Source organism: Lygodium microphyllum, chromosome 3, assembly GCF_053477565.2.
Source record: "Lygodium microphyllum isolate KBCC chromosome 3, Lygodium_microphyllum_v1.1.10, whole genome shotgun sequence".
Classification (NCBI taxonomy): Eukaryota; Viridiplantae; Streptophyta; class Polypodiopsida; order Schizaeales; family Lygodiaceae; genus Lygodium; species Lygodium microphyllum.
The window spans coordinates 30,523,196-30,550,791 of NC_141137.1; the positions used below are offsets into that span (position 1 = coordinate 30,523,196).

Consider the following 27,596-nt stretch of genomic DNA (forward strand, 5'->3'; position numbering starts at 1 on the left):
TAATGATTGGCTCCACCTAAATCTTCATTAGTATCCAAACTAGGTCTTTTTGTGCAGTCAAAATAGTCTAGAAAGTGGAAAGGTCAGTAATGAATTCAAAAAATCCAAATTGTGAGAGATGGGGAAAATCGAAGCTTAGCTAAGAGTACACAGTTGACAATGAAGACAGTGTGAGAGTGAAGACATGAATCCCAATACAGTAGTCAAAGAGTAATGTGCAAGTACAAAGTACAACCCATAAACCTTAGGGTTGTTAATGTGCGTTCACACCCAAAAGGTGTAAAACATGATAAGTGCCTGAATTGTGTAACATAAGCACATAAAATAAAGAACAAAGCAACTGGGGGGGAAAAATTCTCACAAGGAGAGTAAAAAGCGCCCCAATGTCCTACCGAGGATCACTGATACTCCTCTATGAGCATACGTGTAAGTCAAACCCAACAAACCCCCCTGGAGTGAAGAGTGATGAGCATACAAGGATCATCCACCAAAGGAGATCAAATTTGAACCATTGCGGAATGTTTCAAATTTATCACGAGGAAAAGCTTTGGTGAAGATGTCTACCACATTATTGGTGGTAGGACAATAGACAAGGCTGATATCTCCTGCATGTAGCCTCTCTCTAACAAAGTGATAGTGGATCTCTATATATTTTGTGTGTGCATGAAACAGTGGGTTCCGTGCCACTGCAATGGCACTCTGATTGTCAGTAACCAAAGGAGTAGGCTACGTGACAGATACATTAAGATCAACTAACCAACATCTCAGCCATACACATTCAACTTTGGTAGTGAAAGTTGCCTTGTATTCAGCTTCACAAGGCGATGTGGCAACAATGGATTGTTTCTTGCTAAGCCAAGAGATGCAAGATGAGCCAAGAAATAAACAATTTCCACCCGTAAAGTGACGTGAATCAAAATCACCAACCCAATCTGAATCACTGTAAGCATGTAGTTGCACTGGTCCTTCTTGGCATAAAGCAATCCTAGAGTCCTAGTCCCCTGCACATAACGAAAAACACGCTTCACAGCTTGCTAATGTGACATGCATGGGTTGTGCATATATCTACACAGGGCTGAAACTGCAAATTGAATATCTAGCCTTGTGTTGCATAAATAAATGAGACATCCGATTGCTGGAGCATATGTATGGATGTCAAACAAATCATTGTCATCATGCAAGGACTGCTGGAGTACAGTCTCCATTGGTGTGCAAATTGGCTTGCAATCTTGTAAGCCAAACCTCTCAAGAAGTCTATCAATATATCTAGTTTTAGACAATCCAATGCCTCTAGCATCATGAATGAACTGAATACCCGAATACTAGTGCAAAGCCCTAAGTCTAATATCTCAAAAGTTTGCTGCAAACTTTGCTTGAATGCTGAAATCTGATCAGCATGTGTCCTTGTGAGTAGAAGATCATCTACATAAAAACATATGACCAGCAAGGATCCCCCCTCTTTGCATACATAAAGAGTAGACTTTGATGAGCTGTTAATGAACCTTTGGCTGAGTAAAAAGGCATCAATTTTTGTATACCAAGCTCGTGGAGCTTGCTTTAAACCATACAAATCCTTTTTCAGCTTATATATCAAGTGTTCGGATCCCTCAATTGCAAAACCAATGGGCTGCTATACATACACTTCTTAAAGTTCCCCATGTAAAAATGCAGTCTTAATATCAAGCTGGTGCACAATCCAATCATGATGGGTAGCCAAAGCAACAATAAATCAAATGGTAGTCATACGAGATGTGGGAGCAAATGTCTCCTCATAGTCAATACCTTTCTTTGGTGTTTAGCCTTTGGCCACAAGCTTGGCTTTATACTTGTCAATGGATCCATTTGCATTTCTTTTCAGCTCATAGACCCACTTTGTACCAATGGCTTTCTTTCCAACAAGCAATGTTACTAAATCCCATGTTTGATTCTTTATGATAGAATCAAATTCAGCTTGCATTTGTGCCATCCAGTGCACACTTTGTTGTGCATCCTCAAAACATTCAGACTCATCATCGAGTGTATGTAGAGAAGTATTATTGTGGGTTACCAAAGGAGATTTGTGACTATCGAACGCTCCTATCTGTTGAGCTGCTGCCGGCCATCGCACCCAACCCCCCCCCCCCCCCCTTTGCCCATTGCGCTGCGCCTCCTCCCGTCGCCCAACCTCCCTCCCCTCCCTCCTATCCCGCTGCGCCTCCCCCTCTTGTTAGCTTCTCCTCCTCACGCTCCCTCCCCCCCCCCCCCCCCCCCCCCCTGCTCACTGCCAAGCAAACTCCTGCGCTGCCCCGCACTTGTAACTCCCCCCTCCCTCCCCCCCCCCCCGTGCTGTCCCCGCCTCCTTCCCCCTGCGGCCCCATCCAGCAAGTCCCCACCTGTGTGTCCTCATCAGGAGCCAACCATCCGTGGAGTCCAATGCCTCCCCCACCGCCAAAAAACAGCATCTGCCCCTCCTCGCCATCGTCCCCCTCTCCCCCAAGTTGCTTCCTCCATCTGCAACAACACTCCACCCCTCCGGTAGCATAGCAGTGTGATTGGTAGGTTCTCAGCAGGGACGTGCAATGGAAACCTCTAGTCAGGACGCCGGCGCATTCTGCGAGTGCCCCCTAGTCAAACACCTTGCGCATTGTCCTCTCTCTGAGAAACATCTCTTAGCCGTCCGTGCCACAAAGCGGGAGCTGAAAGAAACAACGATCTTTGGTCAGGTCATAGGACACTCCCCATCTAGGGCCCATCTTCGGGATTGGCTTCACTCAATGTTGCGCATTGGCACATTGCAGATTGCGGAGGCAATTCTCATGGGTCAAGGGATCTTCATGGTTCAAATCACCTCGGCAGACCTAGCTCGTGAGCTAGTGGATAGGTCACCTTATGTCTCCATGAAGGGGGTCATCTACATGGTTCCCTAGTATAGTGGCTTCACAATGGAGGAATTCGTGCTCCACAACAGGTTTCTTAAGACATCCGATCACTTTACTATTCCCTGGACAGACAATGGAGTACCGCCAATTAGTAGAGGAGTTTAGACGTCTCTTTGGCATAGTTCTTCCTACCTCTTTCGCGGATGCAGGGTAGGCGGACACTCCTTCAGGCAATAGGTTATAGTGACTGGGCAGTCAGGGTAGTGCCTGCGATGCCATGACTTTGGGCATCAGGCAGTAGATTGCACACGCTTCGGAGCCAAAGCGGCTCCGCCAACAGGCCTGTAGGTGGACGCTGACGGCTTTACATAGATCCAGCGAACAACGACATAGAGGGAGACGGCAAGGGGAGCCTTAGTTAGCCCCTTAGACATAGCCATGGCAGCAAAGAATAGGAGAGCGAGTGATGGACCCCCGACAGAGCACCTCGCAGCCCCCCCACCTCATCCCACCTGAGAGGAACACAGACCCCCACATCCACCACCCACGAAGGCGTCACATGTTACCTCACCCGAGATCCCACAGTCCCCACACACACCCCCCGACCCTGGTCCACAACCTCCCCCTTCTAGGGCCACGAGCCTCCCCCCACATCCGCCTCATACCTCTGATCACCCCACCATCCCTCGATCTTTCTTCTTCCCACCATCTCCCCCGCCGATTAGTTCCCCTAATCCTCACCCAGTACAGGTGAGTCCCCCCCCCCTCCCCCCCCCAAATCCCCCCTCCTTCCCACAGGAGGTGAAGAGCCTCATACACCTATATCCTCCCCTCACCAGCAGCCTAGCCCTCCCCCTCCCCATGGAGCCACAGCTCATTTGTCCTTATTGCCCGTCACACTTTCCCGAGACAAGCGCGGTTGCTACCACATGAGTTCTTTAGCAATGGTCCGTGGTTCTACTTGAGAGTTGCGGAGCATGGAGAGTTTCCACTTCCTCTGGAGGTATGGATCTTCGTGGTCTGCAAGTCAAGGAGCCGCAATGTCCATTTACTAGCAGCACTACATGGACCAAACTATGCTTTCTTTCTTTACACCTCTCATTCAGGAGACTAGACAATGACACAAATAGAGGAGGAGGTGATCTCCCAATGCATGGGAGAAGGAGGACTAGCACTCTTTTTCCAGGAGTGGCCAGGTTGCATGATGGATATTAACTGGTGGGTAGGAGCCAAGGTCCCACATCTGAGCATTATTTTTGGAGTCCCTCAACAATGGAGAGCATCGATGGATGTGATTGAGTGGCCCCTAGCACAGGCTGCCCGTTTCTACCAGTGCACAGAGTCACGTCTCTCAACCTGGCTGATAGATGCCCTGGTGGTATTTCCTGGAGCATCTATGACCCCCATGGTCTGCTCGAGGGCCACCATGGGGGAATGCAGTTCACCTTCCAGACCTGTGGCAAAGTATATTCGCATGCCGCTCTTCTTCTTCATCAACAACTTCCACATCGAACAGATGCCTGTTTGGTTAGTCACAGGTTTCCCTATGAGTCTACATCTAGCATCTTGGAATGTGAATAGCCTCCACCACAGTGGGACATGTGGTTCCAGAAAGTTGATTGTTTGGCAGGAGTTGCAGCCTGCCCTTGCCAGACGAATCGACATCTTACTTCTATAGGAGCACAAGCTCACCCCCGCCCAGTCCCATCAGGTAGGGAAGATACTCCCATCAGTTCGCGCAGCTATTGGGAGTATTCCATTGGTGCCCATGGCAGGACTGGAGGCATATGCACCTCTATTGGCCTGAGTTTCACTGCTTGTATATGTGACCATGGGATAATTGTGGTAGGGAGGGTCCTATGGATCAGATTGGATATTGGGGACTTGTGCCTTGGAGTCCTTAATGTTTATGCCCCTACTGAGGTCACGACACGCAACAGATTTTGGGTGGAGATCACAGAGCAGAACTCCCAGAGGTGGACTCTTAGATTGTTGGAGGAGACTTCAACAACCTGGAAGCCTTAGAGGACTAGCAGGGCAGAGGCACAGATTACGAGGGTATGGCAGGGGAGGAGCAAGAGGCATGGGTGGTCTTCCTCCTCACAGTAGGAGCACGTGATGCTTGGCGAGACCCAGCTTTCCACAGGAGGGAGAGGTCACTGAACTTCTCTTGGGGATATAGGCAGCTCGGCAGAGCTCTTCTGGAGCGGCTAGACAAGTTCTATGTGGGAAAGTGGGGGTGCTCTCGCGCTGGCCACGTAGGGCAATTGGCTCACACCACTTTGTTTGCCTGGTCCTCCTTAACACTTGATGCTCCAGCTTCAGCCCTGGACACACAATCCTGCCGGATCCCTGACTCAATCTACAAGAGGAATGAGGTGCGGAGGCAGATTGAGTAGCTCTAGACTAGGGAGTGGGACAAGATGGACTAGATCGCAGAGGAGGTTGCAAAGGTCCTAGCCAAGTCGAGCAGGATCTGCCAGGAAGCAGCCCTACATGCTAGGTAGCAGAGCTAGGAGGAGAGAGCACTTTGGCGAGACTTGGCAGTCACACAGAGTCTAATCCAGGAGGCACTAGGGGATCCCACTCTCCACTCATAGGAGGTGCATACACAGGAAACCCTCGCCAGTCTCGAGGACAAGCGCTCGGAGTTTTCCTTCCGTATCTCAAAAGCCGTTTGGGCACGGAAGGGAGGCACGATGTGGAGGGATTTTTTCCAGGTGCATCAGCCTCGCACCTCAAGAGATCAGATTTGCAGCCTCCGTGATTAGTATGGGAGCATTGGCTCTAGCCCAGATGAGGTGATGGAGATTACGACTGACTACTACAGACACCTTTTTCAGCAAGAGGCAGTCTCAACTAGGGGGCAGTGCTGTAGAGAGCAGGTGTGGGACCACATTCCGTCCCTCCTCACACAGGAGATGGGACGCTTCCTCCTAGACCCCTTAATAGAGAAGGAATTAGAGGAGGCTTTCCATCCACAGGACAGGCAGAAATGCCCCGGAGAGAGTGGCCTTTCTAAGGCCTTCTTTACTACCTACTAGGAGGTGGTGAAGGATCCCCTACTGCTAGCCTTTCAAGAGATCTTTAACTCAGGACGGATGCAAGGGAGTCTATCGGCAGGTCTGATCAGTCTCCTCCCCAAAGAGGGACCAGCTGGATCTATCCCAATGGAGACCAATCATCCTGTTGTCAATGGCCTATAAGGCACGGGCCAAGATGATCGGTAGGTGACTCCGCCCTGTACGTCCAGACATCATTCATGATACACGGACAGGTTTTTTCCAGGATAGGAGCATCCTAGACAATGTCTTCACCTTCTTCGAGGCAACTAGTAGGCCCATCATAGTGGTTAGGGATTATCTGTACTTCAACTAGACTTCGAGAAAGCCTATGATAGGGTTGACTGGGACTTCCTAGAGGCCACCATGGTGACGTTCAGCTTCCCCCAGGCATGGATCCGTGGGGTTTCTACACTTTATAGATCAGCTACCAGCAGGGTTCTCATAGGTGGCAAGAGGGGGGAGGAGTTTCGGCTTGAGAGATCGGTCTGGCAGGGCTTTCCTCTTGCCCGTATCTATTCCTACTCTTTACAAAGGCGATGTCCTACTTCCTCCGGGCACGTGTGAGGGGGCTACGTGGCGTCCGACTTCCGGTGACGGAGAAGACGGAGCTGTTAGATTCAAAGTATGTAGATGATATTGCCATTTATATAGAGAATGATGAGTTGAGAGTGAGACTAGCCCTGGAGGTGTTTTGCAGTGCAGCTGAAGCGAAAATCAACTGGCGAAAGTAGGTTGGTTTTCTTATGGACCCGGACTCTAGCACGGAGTGGGGCATCCACTTGGGCATCCACATATGTAAATACATCACTCTCTCCTCGATTTCCCATGGTAAATGTCACCGTTTCAAAGAGCACAAGAACAAGAGCTAAAATTGGACCGATCTGGAAATCTGAAATTTTCCAAAAATTACAGCAAGCACCATGCTGTAATTGACAAATCTGATCACATTTTGTCAAAACTATCCAATGTACACACTGTCCAATGCACAAACAGTGCTTAGTAGCATAAAAAATGCAAGAGCCCCAAAAGTTCATTGTCCAAAATGCACAATTTCAGTCTATTTCAGACTGAACTTGAAGTACATATGCTGCTGCATTGAACCAAAAAGCCCCAAATTTTTGGCCCGAATTTCAAGAAATTTCTGCAATAAATGTGTCCCAGACACATCCAAGAGCAGAAAATAGACTTCCTGGGTAAAAGCCCCTATTTGAATTCAAATTTTAAATTTAAAAATTTGGATAAATGTCTCCTTTTACCTCTAATGTTGGCTTTGAGAGCCAGTTGGCCAGGTGGTGCAGGAGTCTGTGATGTTGGCGAAGGCGGAGAGCTGGTGGAGGAGATCTGGAACAGGCGGCGCAGTTACAAGTGACATTGGCTAGTGGCAGTGCAACTGTAGGTGACCAGGCTAGTGGCGGTGGTGCTGGACCAGGGTGCAGGCAACTGGAGCAAGAGGCACAGTTTGCTGCACTGCAAGCGGCGTTGGAACAGGGTGCAGGTGGTGCAGGCGACCAGACTAGCTGGAGGATGTGCTGTCGAGCAAGCTACAGGCTAAGCACTGCAGGTGACTACGCAGGCAGCTGAGGGCTACCCTGCAGGCACTGTAGGTGGCTGTACAGTGGCAGAGGCAACAACTGACCAAGCTGGAGCTGACCAAGAGCTCAACAAATCTGGATGCTGCTGGTACAGGACTGGACAATGTGAGAAGCTGAGCTGGACCTAAGCTGTATCCCTGCTCTGATACCGAATGTGAGAGATGGGGAAGATCAAAGCTCAGCTGAGAGTACACAATTGACAGTGAAGAGAGTGTGAGAGTGAAGACACAACTCCCAATACAATAATCAAAGAGTAATGTGCAAGTACAAAGTACAGCCCTTAAACCTTAGGGTCGTTAATGTGCGTTCACACCCGAAAGGTGTAAAACACAATAAGTGCCCGAATTGTGTAACATAAGCACATAAAATAAAGAAAAAAATAACTAGGGGAAAAAAACTCTCATAAGGAGAGCAAAAAGTGCCCCAGTGTCCTATCGAGGATCACCGACACTCCTCTGTGAGCATAGGCGTGAGTGAAACCATCAGGCAACACATCTATCCATTTTGAGAATATTAAATTGGAATGTAACCCTTATATCATATTATCCTAGAACAATATCACCAAACCAACAAACCTGATTTTTTTGCTACAACTATTTTTATTACTTGAGCAAAAGACCAGCTTGAATCCATTCGGAATACTAGTTGACTTGGTGAAAAGTATCCTGCAAAATGCAAAAGAATTCAGGATTATATGTATATGTACTCTTATAGTGGAAATGATTCAGTATATCAATGACTACATCTATCATTTTACGAAGCTGAATATTTTGACACTGACCTATGCTGGAGTCCGAAAAGTAGGGAGTCAACGTGACCAGATATGATGGCTTGTTCATCAAGCTTACAACAACATAATAAGTTGATCCTTCAGTTGCATTGTACAATGATCTAGGATGGATGTTTACTGGAGGTGACTGCATATTCACATTTAGTAGCTTATCCGTTGTGGAAGCTTTCACATTTGAAACTGCTTTAGGCTCAGAGGCATCAAGAATACTTTGCCTGACTTCTGAGGGCCTGGCATCTACATTTTGAGAAAGATATAAAGCAGCCGCTCCTGCCTGTGCAATTGGAAATACAGAAAAACATGCATGTTCTTCAAAATTTGCTTAGGCAGAACTTTTAGTGCTATGTTACTTTCATCTGCAGTTTTGACTAACTGCACTCAAAGAAAACTCTGTGATTATGACTTTGAAAGACATTTTGAGTACAAATTTGGTAGTCAACTGTCTTTAAGAATTTAAATTTAAAATATCTAATGGTGATGGTTTGCTTGATATTCTAGGAACATCAGCACGCCAAATGATCATCTCTACCAATGCTTACATGTTTGCAACAGGATCAAAGTCTAAGAAAAACTCAAAGAAAAAGAGCTTAATGGACCTAATTCTACATGATGAGTATGAGGTATCCTAATTTAAGTATCAACTCAACTACTTGGCTTGGTTATGGTATAGACCATGTTCCCTTGTGCTAGTTACAGGGAACCAGAGGAGACATAGAGACACTGCATTTGAGGAGTCCATGAAGCACAATCCTCATTTTCTTTTTCCAAGTAAAATGTGATTGATTATATTACTATTTTTTTTTTTTGATTACAACGGAGTGCTCATGCTCAACAAACGAGCTGGAGCTGATGCAAAGTCACAAATACATCATGTATACAAGCCTCTCAAGGCGGTCTGGGGGGGATGGGGGACAAGAAGCCATTGGCGCGGGGGGGGGGGGGGGGGACCACCAACTGGAGCTCCTTGCCTGTATCATGAAAAACAGGTCCTGGCTGCCCCAAGTGCGCATGAAGTGACAACGGAGCTCCTAATGAGCCCTGGACTTGCCTTGCACCTGGTCCCATCAGCCGTGGAGAGAGTGGATGATGGAGGTCCAGAGCTCTGCTAAGGTCACCTAAACTGAAAGTCTCTCTCCGCCGAAAGCCTCTTGACACCACCCTTCCAGATATACCATCCAATAAGACTCCCTATGATCTCCCATACCTCCGAGTGGTCTGCTGTGGGCTTCAGTACTTGGCGGATGGGTAGAGCCTCCAAACCAACCACTGTGCACCACCCTGCCTCGATAATGAATATCGTGTCATGCATTCTAGCCTCATATAGAAGGTGACGGCCCTAGGTGACTGCGTGCCAACAGGAAGCTCCCCATGAGATATATCCAAGGCTGGGTGCTATATGGCAAAGGATGCGGCACGCTCCTCTCCACACGAGCTGCGCCTCTTCACATGACCAAAGGCAGTGCTTTGGGTTTTCCAGAGGCTACTGTGTGCAACGCTTACAACCTCCCTCCTTCTGCATCTGGGCAAGCCAACTTCCCACCGCCAAGCCTTCATGTGCCATGAACCATAAGAAATACGACACCCTCCTCAGCCTCCAGTTATCCCATAGGCAGCGCTAGAAGGTCCGTCGGAAAGGCTCCATGATGTTGTACTTTGCCCAGTGCGTGCTACGTGACGGCGCCCAATCCATATCCTCATGCATCAATACCTGTTTGCCAATCTTGGCAGTGTACTCCAGGAACCTGGGTGGCTTCTTGGTGACTGCAATGGCTGGCCATATCCACTCTCCTGGATCCCACTCTAGCTCATCAAGTGGTCTGCCCTTCCAGATCCAAAGGCGCCACTCCTTGAGCTCCTTCCAGAAAACATAGGGGTCCAGTCGACATGTCTTCCCTTGAAGGCCCACCACACGAATCCTCCTCCAGGAAAGGGCAGCTATTCCCTTATCCTGCTGCCCTCTGTCAAGGGCCAGAGGCCCCCCTTCTTGAACAGCGAAGGATGTCCCCTACGGGGCGCCGCCCACTCTACCTGCCACCTATAGGGGGATGCCTGCTGGTGAAAACCTAGCTGCCAATACCTCCCAGCTCTCGTATCGGGGGAGCAAGCCACTCCAGAGGTATTGCTGTATCAATCTCTCTTCTCAACTCCACTCCTCTCTGGCAGCCTGATACTCACTACAACACCTCGTCGTCTGCCAACCTGTACACCTCCCGCCATGTCCTGATGGTACGAGCCGGGCTGGCCTCCCAACCAGCCCATTGGATGTGGGGGCGCTCACCGATCTGTGCCCCTACTCGATCTTTGACCTTGGGCTTCCAGATCACCGGCTGATGGTTTATCTCCTCCTAGCAGCCTGGGGGCTCTAGAATAGGGCCTTACGAAGGCCCTACCACACGCAGAGTAAGATGCATAGGAAAGGTGATCTGGGGGGGGTGATCTGGGCTGACGTGAAGATGCATCTCAGGGACGGCCTCCACTCACCGCCAAGCCTCGGTCTACATTCCTGAAGGCCCTCCTATAATAAGACCTTCCACGTCTTGCCTGCCTGGTGTGTGAGGCCGCGGACATTAGCTTCCCCAAGAGGGCCATACTCTAATACTCTAGGTCAATGATCCAAAGCCCTCCCTCTAACCGATGCTGTATGATGGTCGCCCACGCCACCTTGGCCCTCGATCCCTGGAAGCATCTGACCCTGACCAAAGGAAGTTCTGTACTAGGTGGCGAAGCTGCACTACACATGATGAGGAGAAGCACCAACACGAGGCAATGTACCAGGCCGTTGCTAGGACTTGGTTAACCACGAGGGCTCGGCCGGCTAGTGAGAGGCGAGCCGTGCTCCAATAGGTCAGTTTCCTCCGAATAGAATCAAGGACAGGAAGAAATTGCTGGGTAGGAGTGATGTCAAGTCCCACCTGGAACCCTAGGTACTAGATGGTCTGCCCTTTGCTGACCCATCTAGATCCTAGGTGGATGCCCCACTCCGTGCTAGAGTCCGGATCTATGAGGAAACCAACCGACTTTCACCAGTTGATTTTCACTCCTGCTGCAAAATAGAACACGTCAAGAGCCAGCCTGACTCTCTCCAGCATCAACTCATCGTCCTCTATGTAGAGTGTTGTATCATCTACGTACTCTAAGTCTAAAAACTCAGTCTCCTCTCTCACTGGAAGTCAAATGCCGTGTAATCCGCTCACATGTGACGTGAGAAAGTGAGACATCGCCTTTGCAAAGAGTAGAAACAAGTATGGGGCCAGGGGGCAGCCCTCTCAAACTGATCTCTCCAGCCGAAACTCCTCCCCTCGCCTTCCACCTATGAGAATTCTGCTGGTGGCCGATCTGTGAAGGGCGGAGACCTCGCGAATCCAAACCTGGGGGAATCCGAACTTCACCATGGTGCCCTCTAGGAAATCCCAATCCACCCTGTCATAAGCTTTCTCGAAATCCAAGAGTAGTACGGCCAGTCTCTGTCCACTGTCCTGAGCCCACTCTGTCGCCTCAAAGAAGGTAAATACATTATCTAGGATGCTCCTATCCTGGACAAAGCCTGCCTGTGTGTCATGGATGATGACTTGAAGCACGGGGCTTAGTCGCCTACCGATCATCTTTGCTAGTGCCTTATAGGCCACTGACAATAAGGTGATGGGTCGCCACTTGGAAAGCTTCAACCAATCTCCCCCTTTGGGGAGAAGACTGATAAGGCTTGCGGAAAGACTCCCTGGCATCTCTCCTGAAGTGAAAATCTCTTAGAAGGCCATCAGTAGGGGGTTCTTCACTACTTCCTAGTAGGTAATGAAGAAGGCCTTAGAGAGGCCGTCCTCTCCCGGGCATTTATGCCCCTCCTGTGTATGGAAAGCCTTCTCTAGTTCCTTCTCTGTGAAGGGGGCTAGGAGGGAGTGTCCCATCTCCTTTGTGACGAGGGACGGGATGTGATCCCAAGCCTGCTGTCTACATCTTTGTCCTCTAGTTGAAGTCTCCTACTAGAAAAGGCGCGTGTAATTGTCAGTGGCAATCTCCATCACCTCGTCTGGGCTAGAACGAGTCCTCCCATACTCATCCCGAAGGCTGCATATCTACTCTCCTGCGGTGCAAGGTTGGTGCACTTGAAAGAACTCCCTGCACATCGTGTTTCCCTTCCGCGCCCAGAAGGTTGCTGAGGTTCGGAAAGAGAACTCCTCGTCTGTCCTCTAGGCTAGCAATGGCTGCTTGTGCGCGCACCTGTGCGTGGAGGGTGGAACTCCTTGGTGCCTCTTGTAGTAATCTCTGGGTGGTTGCAAGGTCCTGTCGGAGTGCTCTCTCCTCCTCCCAGCTCTACTGCCTGGCCTGTATGGTTGTCTCTTGGCAGATTTTGCTCGACTTGGCTAGGATCTCTGAAACCTCCTATGCTATCCGGTCCCTCCTGTCCCACACTCTGGTCCAAATCTGCTCTATCTGTCTCGTCACCTCCTCCCTCCTTTAGATCAGTCAGGGATCCGACAGGATCGTGTGTCTAGAGCGGATGTTGGGGGATCAAGTGCCAAGAGAGTCGAGCAATGATTGGACAATGTGGTGCCTGCCAAGTGCTCAATCTGGCCTCCACGAGGGCCTCCCCACTCCCCCACATAAAACCTGTCAAACCGCTCCAGCAGGGCTCCACCTAGCCGCCTGTATCCCCAAGAGAAGTCCAACGACCTCTCCCTCTTGTGGAAGGCAGGGTCTCTTCAGGCATCCGTGCTCCTACTGCCAGCAGAAAGACCTCCCATGCCTCTTGCTCCTCCCCAGCCATGCTCTGGTACTTTCTGCCTCTCTCCAGCTCGTCCTCCAAAGCCTCTAGGTTGTTGAAGTCTCGTCCAACGATCCTGGAGTCCACCTCTGAGAGTCCATCCACGATCTACACCCAGAACCTGCTGCGTGCCCTAACCTCCATAGGGGCATAGAAATTGAGGACTCCAAGGCATGAGTCCCCAATATCCAATGTGATCCATAGAACCCTCCTTGCCACTATCGTCTTGTGGTCTCGTACATAGGCGGTGAAACTCGAGCTAATATAGGTGCATACGCCTCCACTCCTGCCGTGGGCACCTATGGCGTGCTCCCAGTAAGTGTGTGAGCTGCCCGGAAGTACCTTCCCTACCCGCTGGGCTTGGATGGGGATGAGATTGTGCTCTTGTAGAAGTAAGATGTCAATCCGTCTGGCAAGGGCAGGCTGCAGCTCCTGCCGAACAATCAACTTCTTGGAACTACATGCCCCACTGTAGTGGAGACTATTCACATTCCAGGATGCAAGGTGTAAGCTCATGGGAAAACCTATGACTGACCAAACATGCATCTGTTTGGTATGGAGGTTGCTGATAAGGAGGAAAAGCTATGGGGCATACAAGTACGCTTTGCTGCTGGTCTAGTTGGCGAACTCCAATCCCTCATGGTGGCCCTTGATCGGACCATAGGGGTGATAGATGCTCCAGGTGGTACTATCAATGCATCTATCAGCCATGTTGAGAGTCATGACTCTGTACATTGGTAAAAACGGGCTGCCTGTGCCAGGGGCCACTCGATCACATCCCGCGGAGGTCTCCACTGTGGAGGGGCTTGAAAGATAATGCTCAAGTGTGGGACCTCGGCACCAGCCTACCAGTTAATGTCTGTCATGCAACCAGGCCATTGTCGTGCAAACAATGCTAGTCCTTCCTCTCCCATCCACTGGGAGGTATGGTCCACCACCTGACTCTTCAGCTCCTCCTCTATCTGTGTCGTCATCCACTTCTTTGAGTGAGAGGATTGAAGGAAAAAAGCGTAGTTTGGTCCATCTGGTGGTGCTAGTAGATGGACCTTGCCCCTCCTTAACTTACGAACCACGAACATCCCCACCTCTAGAGGTAGTGGAAACTCTCCACGCTCTGCAAGTCTCAGGTAGGACCATGGGCCACTGCGGAAGATCTCCTGTGGCAACAGCTATGCCTGTCTCGAGAAAGTGTGACGTGCGGTAGGGGTGGATGAGCTGGTGGCTCTATGGAAGGGGGAAGATTGATCGTGCGAGGAGGATGTAGACGTGTGTGGCTCATCACCTCCTATGGGAGGAGGGGGGGTGGGTCTGGGGGGGATCACTTGAACCAGGTGCGGATCACGAGGGGTTCTTGATAGGGGAGGTGGTGGGGGGGAGGAAGATCGAGGGATGGTGAGATGGACAGAGATGGCGAGTGTTGGGGGGGGGGGGAGATGGATGGGTGTGGGGGTTGTGGAAACTTAGGTAAGGCAGTCTGTGGCACGGGTGGTGGAGATGGGGGGTTGCGGTCCTGCCGGGCGGGGTGGGCACGGGGGGACTATGGAGTGCTCTGCCGAGGGGGCATCGCTCGCCCACCGGCTCCCTGTTGTCAAGGCCGGTTTTGAGGAGCTGGCTACGTCCGCCCCCCGCCGTCTCCTCTCTATCGCTTTGGACCCATGTGAAGCCGTCAGTGTCCACTTGAGGGCCTGTCGGTGGAGCCACCTTGGCTCCGAAACACGTATAAACTGCTGCGTGATGCCCAAAATTGTGGCAGCGCAAGCACTGCCCTGGCTGCCCTGTCACAATGACGTGATGCCTAAAGGAGTGCCTGCCCGCCTCAATCTCTAGGAACTGTGGGATATTCTTGACCTCTTTCACTGCCACCCGTACCTTTGGGACTCTTGCTGCTGTCACTACATCCGCGAAAGATGCAGGAAGGACAGTGCCAAAGAGCTATCCAAAGTCTTCCACCAACTGGTGACACTCTATCGCCAGTTGCCAGGGGAAAGTAGGGTGTGACCGGGTGCCAAAGAAACCTCTTGTGGATTGCAAATGCCTCCACAGTAAAGCCACTGTACCAAGGGACCATGTATATGACCCCCTTCGTGGACGCATATGGTGAACTGGTGAGTAACTCGCGAGATGCGTCTGCCAAAACTGAGCCCGACCATGAAGATCCGTTGGCCCATTAGAACCACATCTACGATCTGCGCTGTGCCGATGTGCAGCGTGGAATGAAGCCAGTCCTGACGCTGGGCCGTGGGTGGGGAATGTCCTACTACCTAACTATAAATCATTGTTTCCTTTAGCTCCAGCTCCTTAGGGAGGACAACATGCAAGGTGTTTGACTGGGGGGCACTCGCTAAGTGCGCCGGCGTCTGACCAGAGGTTTCAGTCGCGCGACCCTTCTGAGAAAACTACCAATAATGTCGCAGTGCTACTTGAGGGGGGAAAGTTGCTGCAGGAAAGGGAGCAACCCGAGGGTGGGGGAGAACAATGCTTGGGGGGGGGGGGGGGGGGGGGGGGGGGGGGGTTGTGTTGGACACGGCGGATGGAACCGAGATCGTAGATGGAGGCAGCGTGCCAGGGGGGGGGCAACAGGACGGGGGGTGGGTATGGCGGGCGGCGGGGGGGGGGGGGGGGGGGGGGGCTCGCGTGGGGGGGCGAGCTGATGTAGCAGGAGCTGACGATGGCGCAATCAAACTGGCCAGGCACGAATAGACGTGATGGGGGGGGGCAGCTTGTGACGTGACGGGCGTGAGCTTATTACGAAAAAGTCACACAAGCACTTCTCTATGATGCTCGAAGCACAATCCTCATATGCCATTAGGGATGAAGAAGATAATCACTAGTTGTCAAGGGACCGAAGTGTAATCCTCAGATGCTAGCCAGGGCTGCAAGCACAGATGTCTGGAAGGACCATGGCTCCAAATGCAAATGCCAAAGGCCTATAGATGATGGCACCTGTGTGGGAGAAGGTCACCAAGTGGAGTAGATGCCTGAGAATGGCAAACGCAAAGTGGTGGAGCCTCGTGGCTGACAAAAGCAAGTGGAAGGACTGTAAACTTGATATCAAGAGCTTAATGGTGGCGTCAAGCAAAGAGGAGCCCTCTAGAAAGCTAAACACAATGATGAGTGATGCATGAAGGGAGAGGAATTTTATGCCAATGCTGTGGATTCTGACACCAGGTTGGAAGGAAGCTGCAAACGCAAGCCTCGAACTGCAATGTCCTCCTGTAGGGGTATAAGCAGTAGTGGTGAGGAGAGAGAAGGGTGTCAAAATGATGAAGAGAGAGTGTATGGAATGAATGAAAGAGCTGGACGATGAATGAGGGAAGAGATGGTCTATATATAGACCTCAGCTATTCAGGGTGGCACACCATTGTGGGCACCCACTGATAAAGTGCCCTAAATGACGCCGCCAGCCCTTTTTGTGGCTGTCACTACAAAACCCTATCTGATTTGAATAATTGAAGAAGTGGTTTCTCGATACATGACCAACATGTCTCGACTGATTGAGACAACAAATACAGCTGATGCATTGCCATGTATTGAAAAGCTAAGGCTAAAATAGATGGAAGGAGAGGAGCCTTGTATCAAAAGCTGAATATGCACTATGGGGCACTTCCAAGTGTTGGAAAAGACAAGTGATGTAGTAAGATGAAAGAGGATGACTTGATAGATCATCCTCAATTGTAGCTTTATCGTGATGCATTTTAGTTAGAGCTGACACTAGATTGGGCTCATTCAAGTTCAAGAGGGCAAGGGATTTTGAGTATCATGTGATACTCAAGGGGGAGGTAGCACTTTGACTCTAGTGATGGAAAACTCACGTATATAGTGGACCTCGAATGTACTTTTCTTGCATCCAAAGGATTCTTTGCTGACAGTATTTCTCCCATTGGGATTAGCATTTAGTGTATTAGGCACTATTTTTTGGTACGTAGATGAATATGGTTTGCACTAGGATCTCAAACTATGCATTCCTATCAATTATGTGGGATTCGTAGCTGATGTGTGCATGGGTATCATGTCATATATCTTTGTTGTAATGCATTGTTTATGCCCAGTTTTCACATCACTTTGCCTCGGTGGTCAAAAGGTTGGTGGTATTTGGAGTGTGAATGCATTCTTTATGGTTTTAACAACAATTATGGTTCGTATGTAAGAATTATGACTTGATGTTGCTGGCTGGAAATTTCAAGATCCTAGGGGTAACAATTGGGTTAAGCAAGAGGTGCATATATTGTTTGACTATGATGATGTATGCTTTGCCAATGGTTACACATGCTTCTGTCATATTGTATTGCAGTTGAGGTTGATGACGAGGATTTAAGGGGGAGGACTGTCATGGGGTGTGAAATTTCAACATATTTTTTGGGAATGATTAAGTTTTCTACATGTGAGGTGTGCATGTGAATGTAAATTAAATCATAGGCACAGTAAGAGTCAAGGCGGTGGAAGACATTGGCACAAGTTATGGATAGGTGCCAATGGGTGCTTGGTGTAAAGTCTTGGCTCTAGGCATTAAATGTCCCCTTGGAAATGATTTTTTGTGTTATAGGGGCAGAGAATTAAAATATGTAATGCCTTCCAGGGCAGTTCCAAGTAATTTTTAATGTTTACAAATTGTTGCTGGAAATTTCTTTCTAGAAGCTGAGTTATACATAGGCAGGTTTGCCACTTGGTACTCAGGAGGAATCATGCCATGCAAGGCAATTTATCATCATTTTTCTGCTGGTGACCTGATCTAAGGAGTCCCAGGTTGTAGGTGACGGCATTTTGCATACCTAGATGATCTGATTGTTGGACAATTCTGCAGAAATCAGCAGGCAACAGCTGCTGTTGGATTTTCTTGGCCTAAAATGGAAGATTTCTCTCTGTTCTATTGCTCTTTTCTCTTTCTCGCATCAGTTTGAAGGTTCATAGCCCTGTAATTTTCTGTTACAAACCTGATTATAGCAGTATTTATGGTTTTACAGCTGAGTTGGAATGTGTGCCAGAAAATCTCAGTCTTGTATGAAGGGATTTTCGGATAAACTGAAGATTTACAGTAGATCTACAAAGAGGTCACAAAACAAGGGTGACTTGCATATGACTGTAGAAGACCCAATTTGTACCCAAGCACTTCAGATCAAGGGGAAATTTTGGGGACTTTGTTGCTGGTCATTTGAGACAACCATTTATTCCTGATTTTGTGGGAGAGTTGGCTTGATCAAGCGAGAAGTTGAGACCCGAGGCACATGTCTTGAGTGTGTGGCAAGGCCTTCCATTTTCTTGGGGATTCAAACCTATTCTCAATTGTACTATAACATCTTGCAATACAATCTAAAGAAATACTGCAAGGGGAGAAAAATTTGGGGCCAATCGAGTGTCAGCTCTCTCTTGAAGTTGTAAAGTGTTAATATTATTTTATCTTAAATTATTGCTTGTTGTAATTTTCTGGAAGGACTTCCAAAACAAAAAATACACAAGAAATGGAAAGTCTATTACAAGGCCCAAGTGAATAACCAATCAAGAGATCTGTAGTACTTGACCATGCCTGGTTAACAATGAAAGAAAATGTCAAAATCCGAAGTTTTGAGAGAGTCTCTGCAGTGGATATGTCCAACAGATTTTTAGCATGGCTACATCTGGTGATTCAAATCTACCAAGCAATGATGCTATCTATGACCTCCCATTTGTGGCACTACCCTCGAGTTCATAAAACTTGGGAAAGGTCTGACATGGAAATCCTGCTCAAGAGCTGCCCCTACATGAGATAGGCACGAATCCCCTATACATCCTAATATCCATAGGTTGGGCCTCTATTCATGACCTGGCCCACCATCCCCTGAGTCACAATCACCCACCTCTACCCTCTCCATTGCCAACGCCAGAAGCCCCCCCCCCCCCCCCCCCGGCCTTTTGCCTATGGCCTGTTACCTTGCCCTAGCCGTTGCCCCTGACCTTGCCATCTGCCACCGCCTTGTCAACCCCCCTGCCTGCACTTCCACCTGCTTGACAACTGCCCGCGCCTCCCCCCCCCCCCCGCACCCATGTCTGCAGCTGTACTAGATCTGCTTTCCCCCCGCCTGCAGATCAGTGGAGCGCCTACCCTACCAAAGGTGGGACCAAGATGCCATGGCTATGCTGATTGCAAAGCTAAGATATTGAAGGAGGCTTTGAAGAGCCCCCTGCGCTGCCCCTGTTGCCTCCACCCTACAGCACACGGTCCAGCCATACAAACCCACCATCCGTTCTTGCCCCCCCTGCCCCCTGCGCCCCGCCAAGTTGCTCCCTTCCTTTGCAACAACTTTCCCCCACACCGATAGCAAAGCAACGCGCTAGGTAGGTTCTCCGCAGGGACGCGCAATGGAAACCTCTGGTCTCTGACCCCAGCACATTTTGCGAGTCCTCCAGTCAAACACCTTGCGCATCATCCTCTCTGAGGAACAACTCTTAACCGTCCGTGCCACAGAGCTAGAGTTGAAAGAAACAGTGATCTTTGGTTAGTCAGGTCGTTAGACACTCCCCATCGAGGGCCCAGTGTCACGAGGAAATGAAAATTTGATGCTTTGCTTATGTTTAATTGACATTTGATTAAAGGATTAATCAAATGTGCAATTAAAAAATGCACATGTGTTGCACATGTGAGGTGCAAGCTACTTTTTCACAGTTGAAGGCCGAAGGACCCTGTGAAAAAGATGGGTGTCAAAGGCAAAAGTTGTAACAAGTTACACTCGTTAGATTCTAGGTGAATTTTGGTGTCAATTTGCCCCTAGGACCATTAATTGGCCATTAAGTGTCAGTGGTGACACTAGAGACTAGGCATTAATTAATGGATTAATGCTTGTGCAAGGATCAATTAATGCATAGGACCACTTTGGCTTGCAAATGGCCTAGCCAATTAATTTTTGGATAGGCAAGGTCAATTTTCTGGGCATGGATTTAGGGCTGAATTAATTTTCAGAATTAATTAATTCTGAAAATTAATTAAATGTCTAGAAATTACTGAAAATGGATTAAGAAAGCTGCCACTTGGCAAAACTTTCCCATGCAAGTAGGGGAAAGGCTAAATAGGGCTGAAGGGAGAGGAAAATCTCGTTTTTTCATTTTGGAGCTGTTGGACAGAGATGTTGGACTGTTGCTATCAGCTTTTGGGGCCATTTCCCAGCCATTGGAGACCATTTTGGTGATGGAGATTGCATATTCTTGACCTTGGGAAGCTGGTGATTGCTTCTGATGCTTTACAGCAGAAATTAGGGTTTAGCAGCCACCTTGGGATCTGTGCCAGAGATTGAAGTCTCAAGGGACTGAAATCAGCAGGTGATAATTGAAGATTATCAAGGGATTCCAAGAGCCAGCCCATCCCGAATTGATTTGGGGCAGCATTTGGCCAGCCAAGGGTCAAATTGGAGAAGAAGTCTTGGGTGAATCAAGGGGTAAATAACCCAAAAGGCTTGCTGGTCATTTATGACAGCAAGAATAGTTGATTAGCAGGAGGAGATTGAAGAATCTCAAAATGTACTCCTTCCAATTGAATGAAGCTAAAGAAATACCGCAAGGGGCGCCAGTTTTGAGGCCAATAGGGTGTCTACTGTCCAAGAATGTTATGGTAAAGTGTGTATTTCATTTTATGTGCATTTATTTATTGCTATAATTAACTCTTAAATCAAGTCATCACCACCCATTCCAAGAAGGAAGGCTGGTTACATGTTCCACCGTATAGCACCCAACCTTGGATATATCTCATGGGGAGCTTTCTGCTAACAAGCACTTAGCCAGGGCCATCACCTTCTATATGAGGCTGGGATGTAGGACACGATATTGATTATTGAGGCAGGGTCGTGCACAGTGGTCAGTTTGGAGGCTCTACTCATCCGTTAGGTACTGGAGCCCACAGCAAACCGCTCTGAGGTATAGGAGATCATAGCGAATCTCACTGGATGGCATATCTAGAAGGCGCGGTGTCAAGAGGTTTTTGGTGGGGAGAGACTTTCAGCACAGGCCATGTTAGCAAAGCTCTAGACCTCCATCATCCACTCCCTCCGCGGCGGCCAATGGGATCAAGTGCAGTGAAACCAGCCTTCCTTCTTGAAATGGGTGGTGATAACCTGATTTAAGAGTTCATTACAACAACAAATAAATGCACATATTAGGAAATACACACTTTACCATAACATTCTTGGATAGTAGACACCCTGTTGGCCCCAAAATTGGAGCCCCTTGCGGTATTTCTTTAGCTTTCATTCAATTGGAAGGAGTACAACTTGAGATTCTTCAATATCCTCCTGCTAACCAATTGCTTTTTCTGTCATAAATGACCAGCAAGCCTTTTGGGTCATTTGCCCTTTGATTCACCCAGTACTTCTTCTCCAATTTGATCCTTCGTTGGCCAAATACTGCCCCAAATCAATTCGGGATGGGCTGGCTCCTGAAATCCCTTGTAAATCTTCAATTATCAGCTGTTGATTTCAGTCCCTTGAGCCTTCAATCTCTGGCACGGATCCCAAGGTGGCCGCTAAACCCTAATTTCTGCTGTAAATTAGGGTTTACTGCAGAAATTACAGATCAGCCCACCAAAAATGGCTGAGATCTCCTCCGAATGGCTAAGAATTGCTGACAATGGCTGAGCATAGGCTGAAGGACATGAGAGAATGCTGTAGAGAGAAAATTCTGAGATTTTTCGCGAAGAACTGATCAAAATCTGTTGCTGCCCTGCTGTACCAGCCCCAAACGGATGCATCAACAACAATAGGAGCATCAGAGACTGTAATCTTCTGGAGAAAGTGCATCAGCAGCAATTGCCAGCTTCCCAAGGTTAAGAATATGTAATCTCCATCACCAAAATGGTCTCCAATGGCTGGGAAATGGCCCCAAAAGTTGGCAACAACAGTCCAACACCTCTTCCCAAAAGCTCCAAAATGAAAAAATGAGATTTCCCTCTCCCTTCAGCCCTATTTAGCCTTTCCCCCACTTGCATGGGAAAGTTTTGCCAAGTGGCAGCTTTCTTAATCCATTTTCAGCAATTTCCAGCCATTTAATTAATTTTCAGAATTCATTAATTCTGAAAATTAATTCAGCCCTAAATCCTGCCCAGAAAATTGACCTTACCCATCCAAAAATCAATTGGCTAGGCCATTTGCAACCCAAAGTGGTCCCATGCATTAATTGACCCTTGGACAAGCATTAATCCATTAATTAATACCTAATCCCTAGTGTCACCGTTGACACTTAATGGCCAATTAATGGTTCTAGGGACAAACTAATACCAAAATTCACCTAGAATCTAACAAGTGTAACTTGTTACAACTTTTGCCTTTGACACCCATCTTTTTCACAGGGTCCTTCGGCCTTCAACTGTGAAAAAGTAGCTTGCACCTCACATGTGCAACACATGTGCATCTTTTAATTGCACATTTGATTAATCCTTTAATCAAATGTCAATTAAACATAAGAAAAGCATCAAATTTTCACGTCCTCGTAACATGCAAGGTGAGTCTCCAGCTCGGCAAGACCTCCCTTTTCATTTCATGTGCATGTGGGGTGGCCAGGTCCTGATTTTTGTGATACGGGTAGATAGCCCCAGATGGCGTTACACCCTCCTCCATGGGTTCTTGCCCCCATCCCCCCTAGACCACCCTAAGAGGTTTGTATATTTGATATATCAGTGACTATGTATCAGCTCCAACTACTCTGTCGAGCATGGGCACTTCCTTGTATTTTGGTTTTTTCTGAAGTAATATAATTAGCCACACTTTATTTGCCAAAAAAATTTAGCTTTTCTTCACATAGCATGATTCAGCACTTCATCATCTTGTTCTTCTATGTTTTTTGAGTTTTCTCTCTTGGTGTTTGCTATGCACACACTATGTTTCTCCTTGCAAACTCTACTATCTCTCTTGTTTGTCGCTTACTTTGACAGATTAGTGTTGTCCTAAAATACAAATCTTGTATTTTCCTTTGGCAACCCACAACATTACTTATACTTGCATTGAGAAGCATCCAACTTATGCCATGAAGTCGTTATACCCACTTAAAATTTACTTGTCAACTACGCACAAGCAAACACTTCCTTCAACTATGTCCAACTAGATGGTGCTCTACCTTGAATTAAGAGAGAATTCCACCACTGCAAAGGATTACCTTTAAAAAAAGTGGCAGCCTTATGCACCTCTGAAGACCAAGTGAAATTGCCTCTTCAGTAGGAAACTACTGAATGAAAGTCAAAGTTTTGGATTTATCCTACACACCATTGAATGTGTCAAACTTGACAGCCTCGCTATCTTTGTTAAACTCCTTTGCTCGTGTCTTTGGGTCCAACATTATCATAAATAGATGGCGGCAAAAATGGTGCATTTTTTGCCATCCCATCTTGACTAACATTAAACATCACCTTCGATGGACCATGACCAATGCCATGTGTACCAAATATGCCAGAAGTAGAAGATGCACTACCGAACATGCTTGTTTTGTGCATTGGGGGACCATACCAATATGGCTGTACATGGAATTTTGCATTCCATCAACCAATCTGTGATACATTTGCCCATGCATTCCATGCATCCCTTGCTATGTATCAAAAGCATTTGGACTATGCATACCAAATAAGGTAGTACCATGGCCAGCGATTACATGAAACAAGGAACCACCTCCAAAGTACCCCAGATGGCCAACATTGGGATTTCCAAGATTGTCGTGCATTTGTTGTCCTTACCCCTACCCAAGCATTTGCATTTGTTCACTCATAGCATTAGGTACATTTTGAGGCTGTGCCACCTCTACCTTGGTGGCCCATTCTTCTAGAAGCTTTAGACAACGTTTTCCTCCACTTCCCCTTGCTATCCTTCTTCAAAGATTGCATAAAATCAGTAAATCATGAGCCCTTTGTGACACAAGATAGAATACCCATTATTGCCATTAACAATGCTTTGAACTATGTATCATGATCTTTTGCTTCTTGATGATTCTCAGCATCATGTGTCCTTGAAGTATTTCCTTCATGACCTTGAGACACTTTTGACATTGATGCATCATCAAAGCATGATTTTTCACTGCTAGATAAAGAAATGCTTATTGATTTCTAACAAAACCAGGAAGAATTTCAGCAAATTGCTTGCATTCTAGCTTGCCATCAAGTGCCTTGGCCCACCTACTCAAGAGAGTCGATATATCCTAGAAATTTAGCCATGAAACCAGCCTTCCTCAAGGGAGAGGGTGGTGATATACTTGATTATCCAGTAAAACATAGCATGCAATAACTTGAAATAAAATTAACTCTTTAACACTTTGAGGGAGAGAGACAACATCCAACTAACCCCAAAATTGGTGCCCCTTGCAATCTTTCTTTAGACTGTAATCCAAAGCCTTGTAATATAACTGAAAATAGGTTCCAATGCCTACAAACATGGAAGTCCTTTCCACAAACTCAAGAAATGCCCCCTCCAGTCTCTCCTTCCTCTACTAATCAGGCCCCTTCTCCTATAAAATCTAGAAAAAATGGCTGCCTTGAATGACCACCAGCAAAATCCCAAATTTGCCCCTTGATTTGAAGTGCTTGTAGATATGAATTGGGTCTTCTACACTTGCGTGCAACTCACTCACCCTTGCTCTAGATGATCAATCCCTCATATATTTGCTGTAAATCTTTAGTTTACTACCAAATCCCCTTTATGCATGGTTGATATTTGTTGGCATGCAGTCCAAGGCAGCTGTTGAACCCTAATTACTGTTGTAATCAGGTCTGGCAGAAAACTGCAGGGTTGTGAGCCTTCAAACTGATGTGTGTGAGAGAGTAAAGAACAATAGAACAAAGAGAGATGTTTAATTTCAGGCCAGGAGTAGCCAACAGCTGCTTCCACCTTGATTTTTGCCCAAAAATCAGATTGCCTTCGTCAATAGGTGTGCAAAATGTTATTGCATATAGCTTGGGAATCCTCAGATCATGTCACAAGCAAGGAGATGATGATCAGCTGCCTCCAGAACCTCCAGAACTGCCATCCACTAGCTGAGAATGCACTTCCTTGGACCTCCTGCCAGGTCAACGGACTCCCTGCCCCAGCCTTGCATAGCATGGTTTCTCCTTGTGTGCCAAGTGACAAACCTGCTCAGCCTCTAGAAATGAATTTCCATCAATAATTTAATTTTTTGGAAATTAAAAATTGTTTGGTCTTGCTCCAAAATTGGCCTCTGCCCATCCACATTTCAAATCCTAAGCCCTTTGAACCTAAAAGTGTGGAGGGATATAACAAACCTTTCGTATATCAATTGTTAGAGACATATTGGCTCAATGATTCCAAATTAATTTGATGCTCATGTACTTTGAAAGGTGATTTATATTATTTAAGTGTTTCAAAATATGATTAAATGTTCATCTTTCTATTTAAGGGTGGCCAATGGCTAGAATGCCCTACAACTATACTTGGGTTGTCATTGACAAGATGCCCAAGAGAAATTAAAAGTTTAGTCCGGTGGTCAAACAGACCAAAAAGCTCAGATGACTAAGATTTTTACACTCAGATAGTTACATTGATCAAAAGCCCATATAATGAGTAGTTTCAGAAAGTGAAACTAAATACTCATGATCGAAAACAAACCATGAACTGGTGAACCTATAGCTCTCCAGAAGCTAAATTTAGCGAATTCCTAAAATTTAGGAGGTTACTATTTTTGGAAGTTGCTCAAATGGAAATTCTGTTCACTTCAAAGGCTCTGGAATTTTGCAAGGAATAATTTTTTATCCAGTAGCTATCTCAAATTCTTAACCATTTGAGAGATTTTTAGAGCAAAAGGCTTAGAAGCTTCTTTCTCCAAAAAAGTGACATGTGGCATCTAGAAGAGGACATGTGTCATTTTGAAGAGACAAGTTCCCTATACTTATCATTTTCAGCAAACACTTGTCATTTGTAACCTCTACTTTTCACTTTTAAGCACCTAAGCCCCACACCTATACATTGGAGGTCTCTCTCTTTATTTAAGAACAAGCTCTCATGCTGAAATTTCAGCCGTATACTTTGTACTCTCCTATCCGTCTCTCATCCAAGAAAGACTTTCTACTTAGCTTCATCTAATCCAACCACTAAAGAAGAAAATCAACTTGCAGCTTGAAGTTTGCAGAAATTAGGGTTTCAAAATCCTCATTTTCAAAATTGCAGCAAATCAGTCCTTTTATATATGGTTTAGGCACTTGGTGCTCATGGTTTTGTTTCAATAAATTCCTATAAAGGGGGAGGGGCCAGTTCCCCTCTCAATGTGGTGTCGACTCTTCTCTCTTTTTTCGTAAAAGGTAATTGTATTAATTACGAAAAAAAGGTATAAGTTTACATGATTACAAGATACACAATGGCTCTGAGCCAGCGTGTGTCAACTGTCAGTACAAAACCAAGACAGAGTTACACAAGTCATGGCAAAGACGTAGAGGAAATTGCCATATGCCAGGGAAGTAAGTCTTCCCGAGGGAGCAAGTCAGAGTACCGAATGAGATCTATCTGCCAAAGCAAGAGGCCTTTAAGCCTGGCAATGTGTCCCGGAATATTAGAAGCCGAATCAAAAAGAAAGGCATTCCGAGTGGTGTCGACTCTTCTCTCTCTCTCTTTTTTTCTTCGTAAAAGGTAATTGTATTAATTACGAAAAAAAGGTACAAGATTACATGATTACATGATTACAAGAGACACGAGGGCCCTAGGCCAACGTGTGGGAAATCCCCGTACTGATGCACTAAAAAGGGTTACACCAATCATGGCAACGACCCAGAGGCAATTGCCATATGCCAGGGAAGCAAATCCTCCCGAGGGAGCAAGTCGGAGTGCCGGATGAGATCTAGCTGCCAATGCAAGAGCCCTTTAAGCCTGGCAATATGTCTCGGTACATTAGAGGCCGAATCAAAGAGAAAAGCATTGCGCGCGGTCCAAATGTGCCAGCATCCCCAGCATCTGAAAAAGTGAAATAAGATCTTCATATGTAACTGTGGCGGTGTGGGGTACTTTGGGCGCACAAAAAGCCAATCGAAAGGAGTTAGTGAGGACCCCACCACTGCGCGCCAAATTTGCGACAAGAGTGACCAGATATTCTTGGCGAGCGGGCAAGAAAGAAATCGATGTCGGGCCGATTCCGCACTAGTGGTACAGAAGAAACAATTGCCATTCGAGATTCTACGCTTGGAAAGGGCCGAGGCAAGAGGAAGACCACCAATCATTACCCGCCAAAGAAAGACCTTGCATTTGAAAGGTGCCTTATTCAGCCAGCCCTCCATCAGCGTTGCCTACCACCATGACTGCGATTTCCGCAGTCCCCAAACAGTATTAGCTTTCACACCCAGCCATTGGTGATCTTGAATGAGAAGATGATACACCTGATTAGTAGAGGCCTTTTCCAAACTCAACCGGCCTGCAAGGTCCCAGTCCTGCCAAGGACGATCCACAGCCAGGGCAGGAAAGGGTTGCCTACCCTGAAGCTCCGACAAAAGCTGTTCCCATAAACCACGGTATCCGCGCGGGATCCTGAAAAGTCTCCTAGCAGTCCGAAACGATGCGAGGACATTGCGAGTGGCAAGGGTAGCATCTGCAATTGAAG

At 47.4% G+C, this 27,596-nt stretch overlaps 1 protein-coding gene across 1 annotated transcript in view; it reads right to left on the reverse strand.

Moving 5' to 3' along the window:
- The window catches only part of LOC148038190 (proteinase R-like), a 201,946-nt gene that overhangs the window by 26,702 nt on the left and 147,648 nt on the right, over positions 1–27,596 (reverse strand). Inside the window, exons 8-9 of the mRNA XM_087675219.1 lie at positions 8,297–8,579; positions 8,091–8,180 (exon numbers count right to left, since the gene is read on the reverse strand). Coding sequence (XP_087531345.1) covers positions 8,091–8,180; positions 8,297–8,579 — 373 coding nt within the window. The remainder of the gene's footprint in view (positions 1–8,090; positions 8,181–8,296; positions 8,580–27,596) is intronic.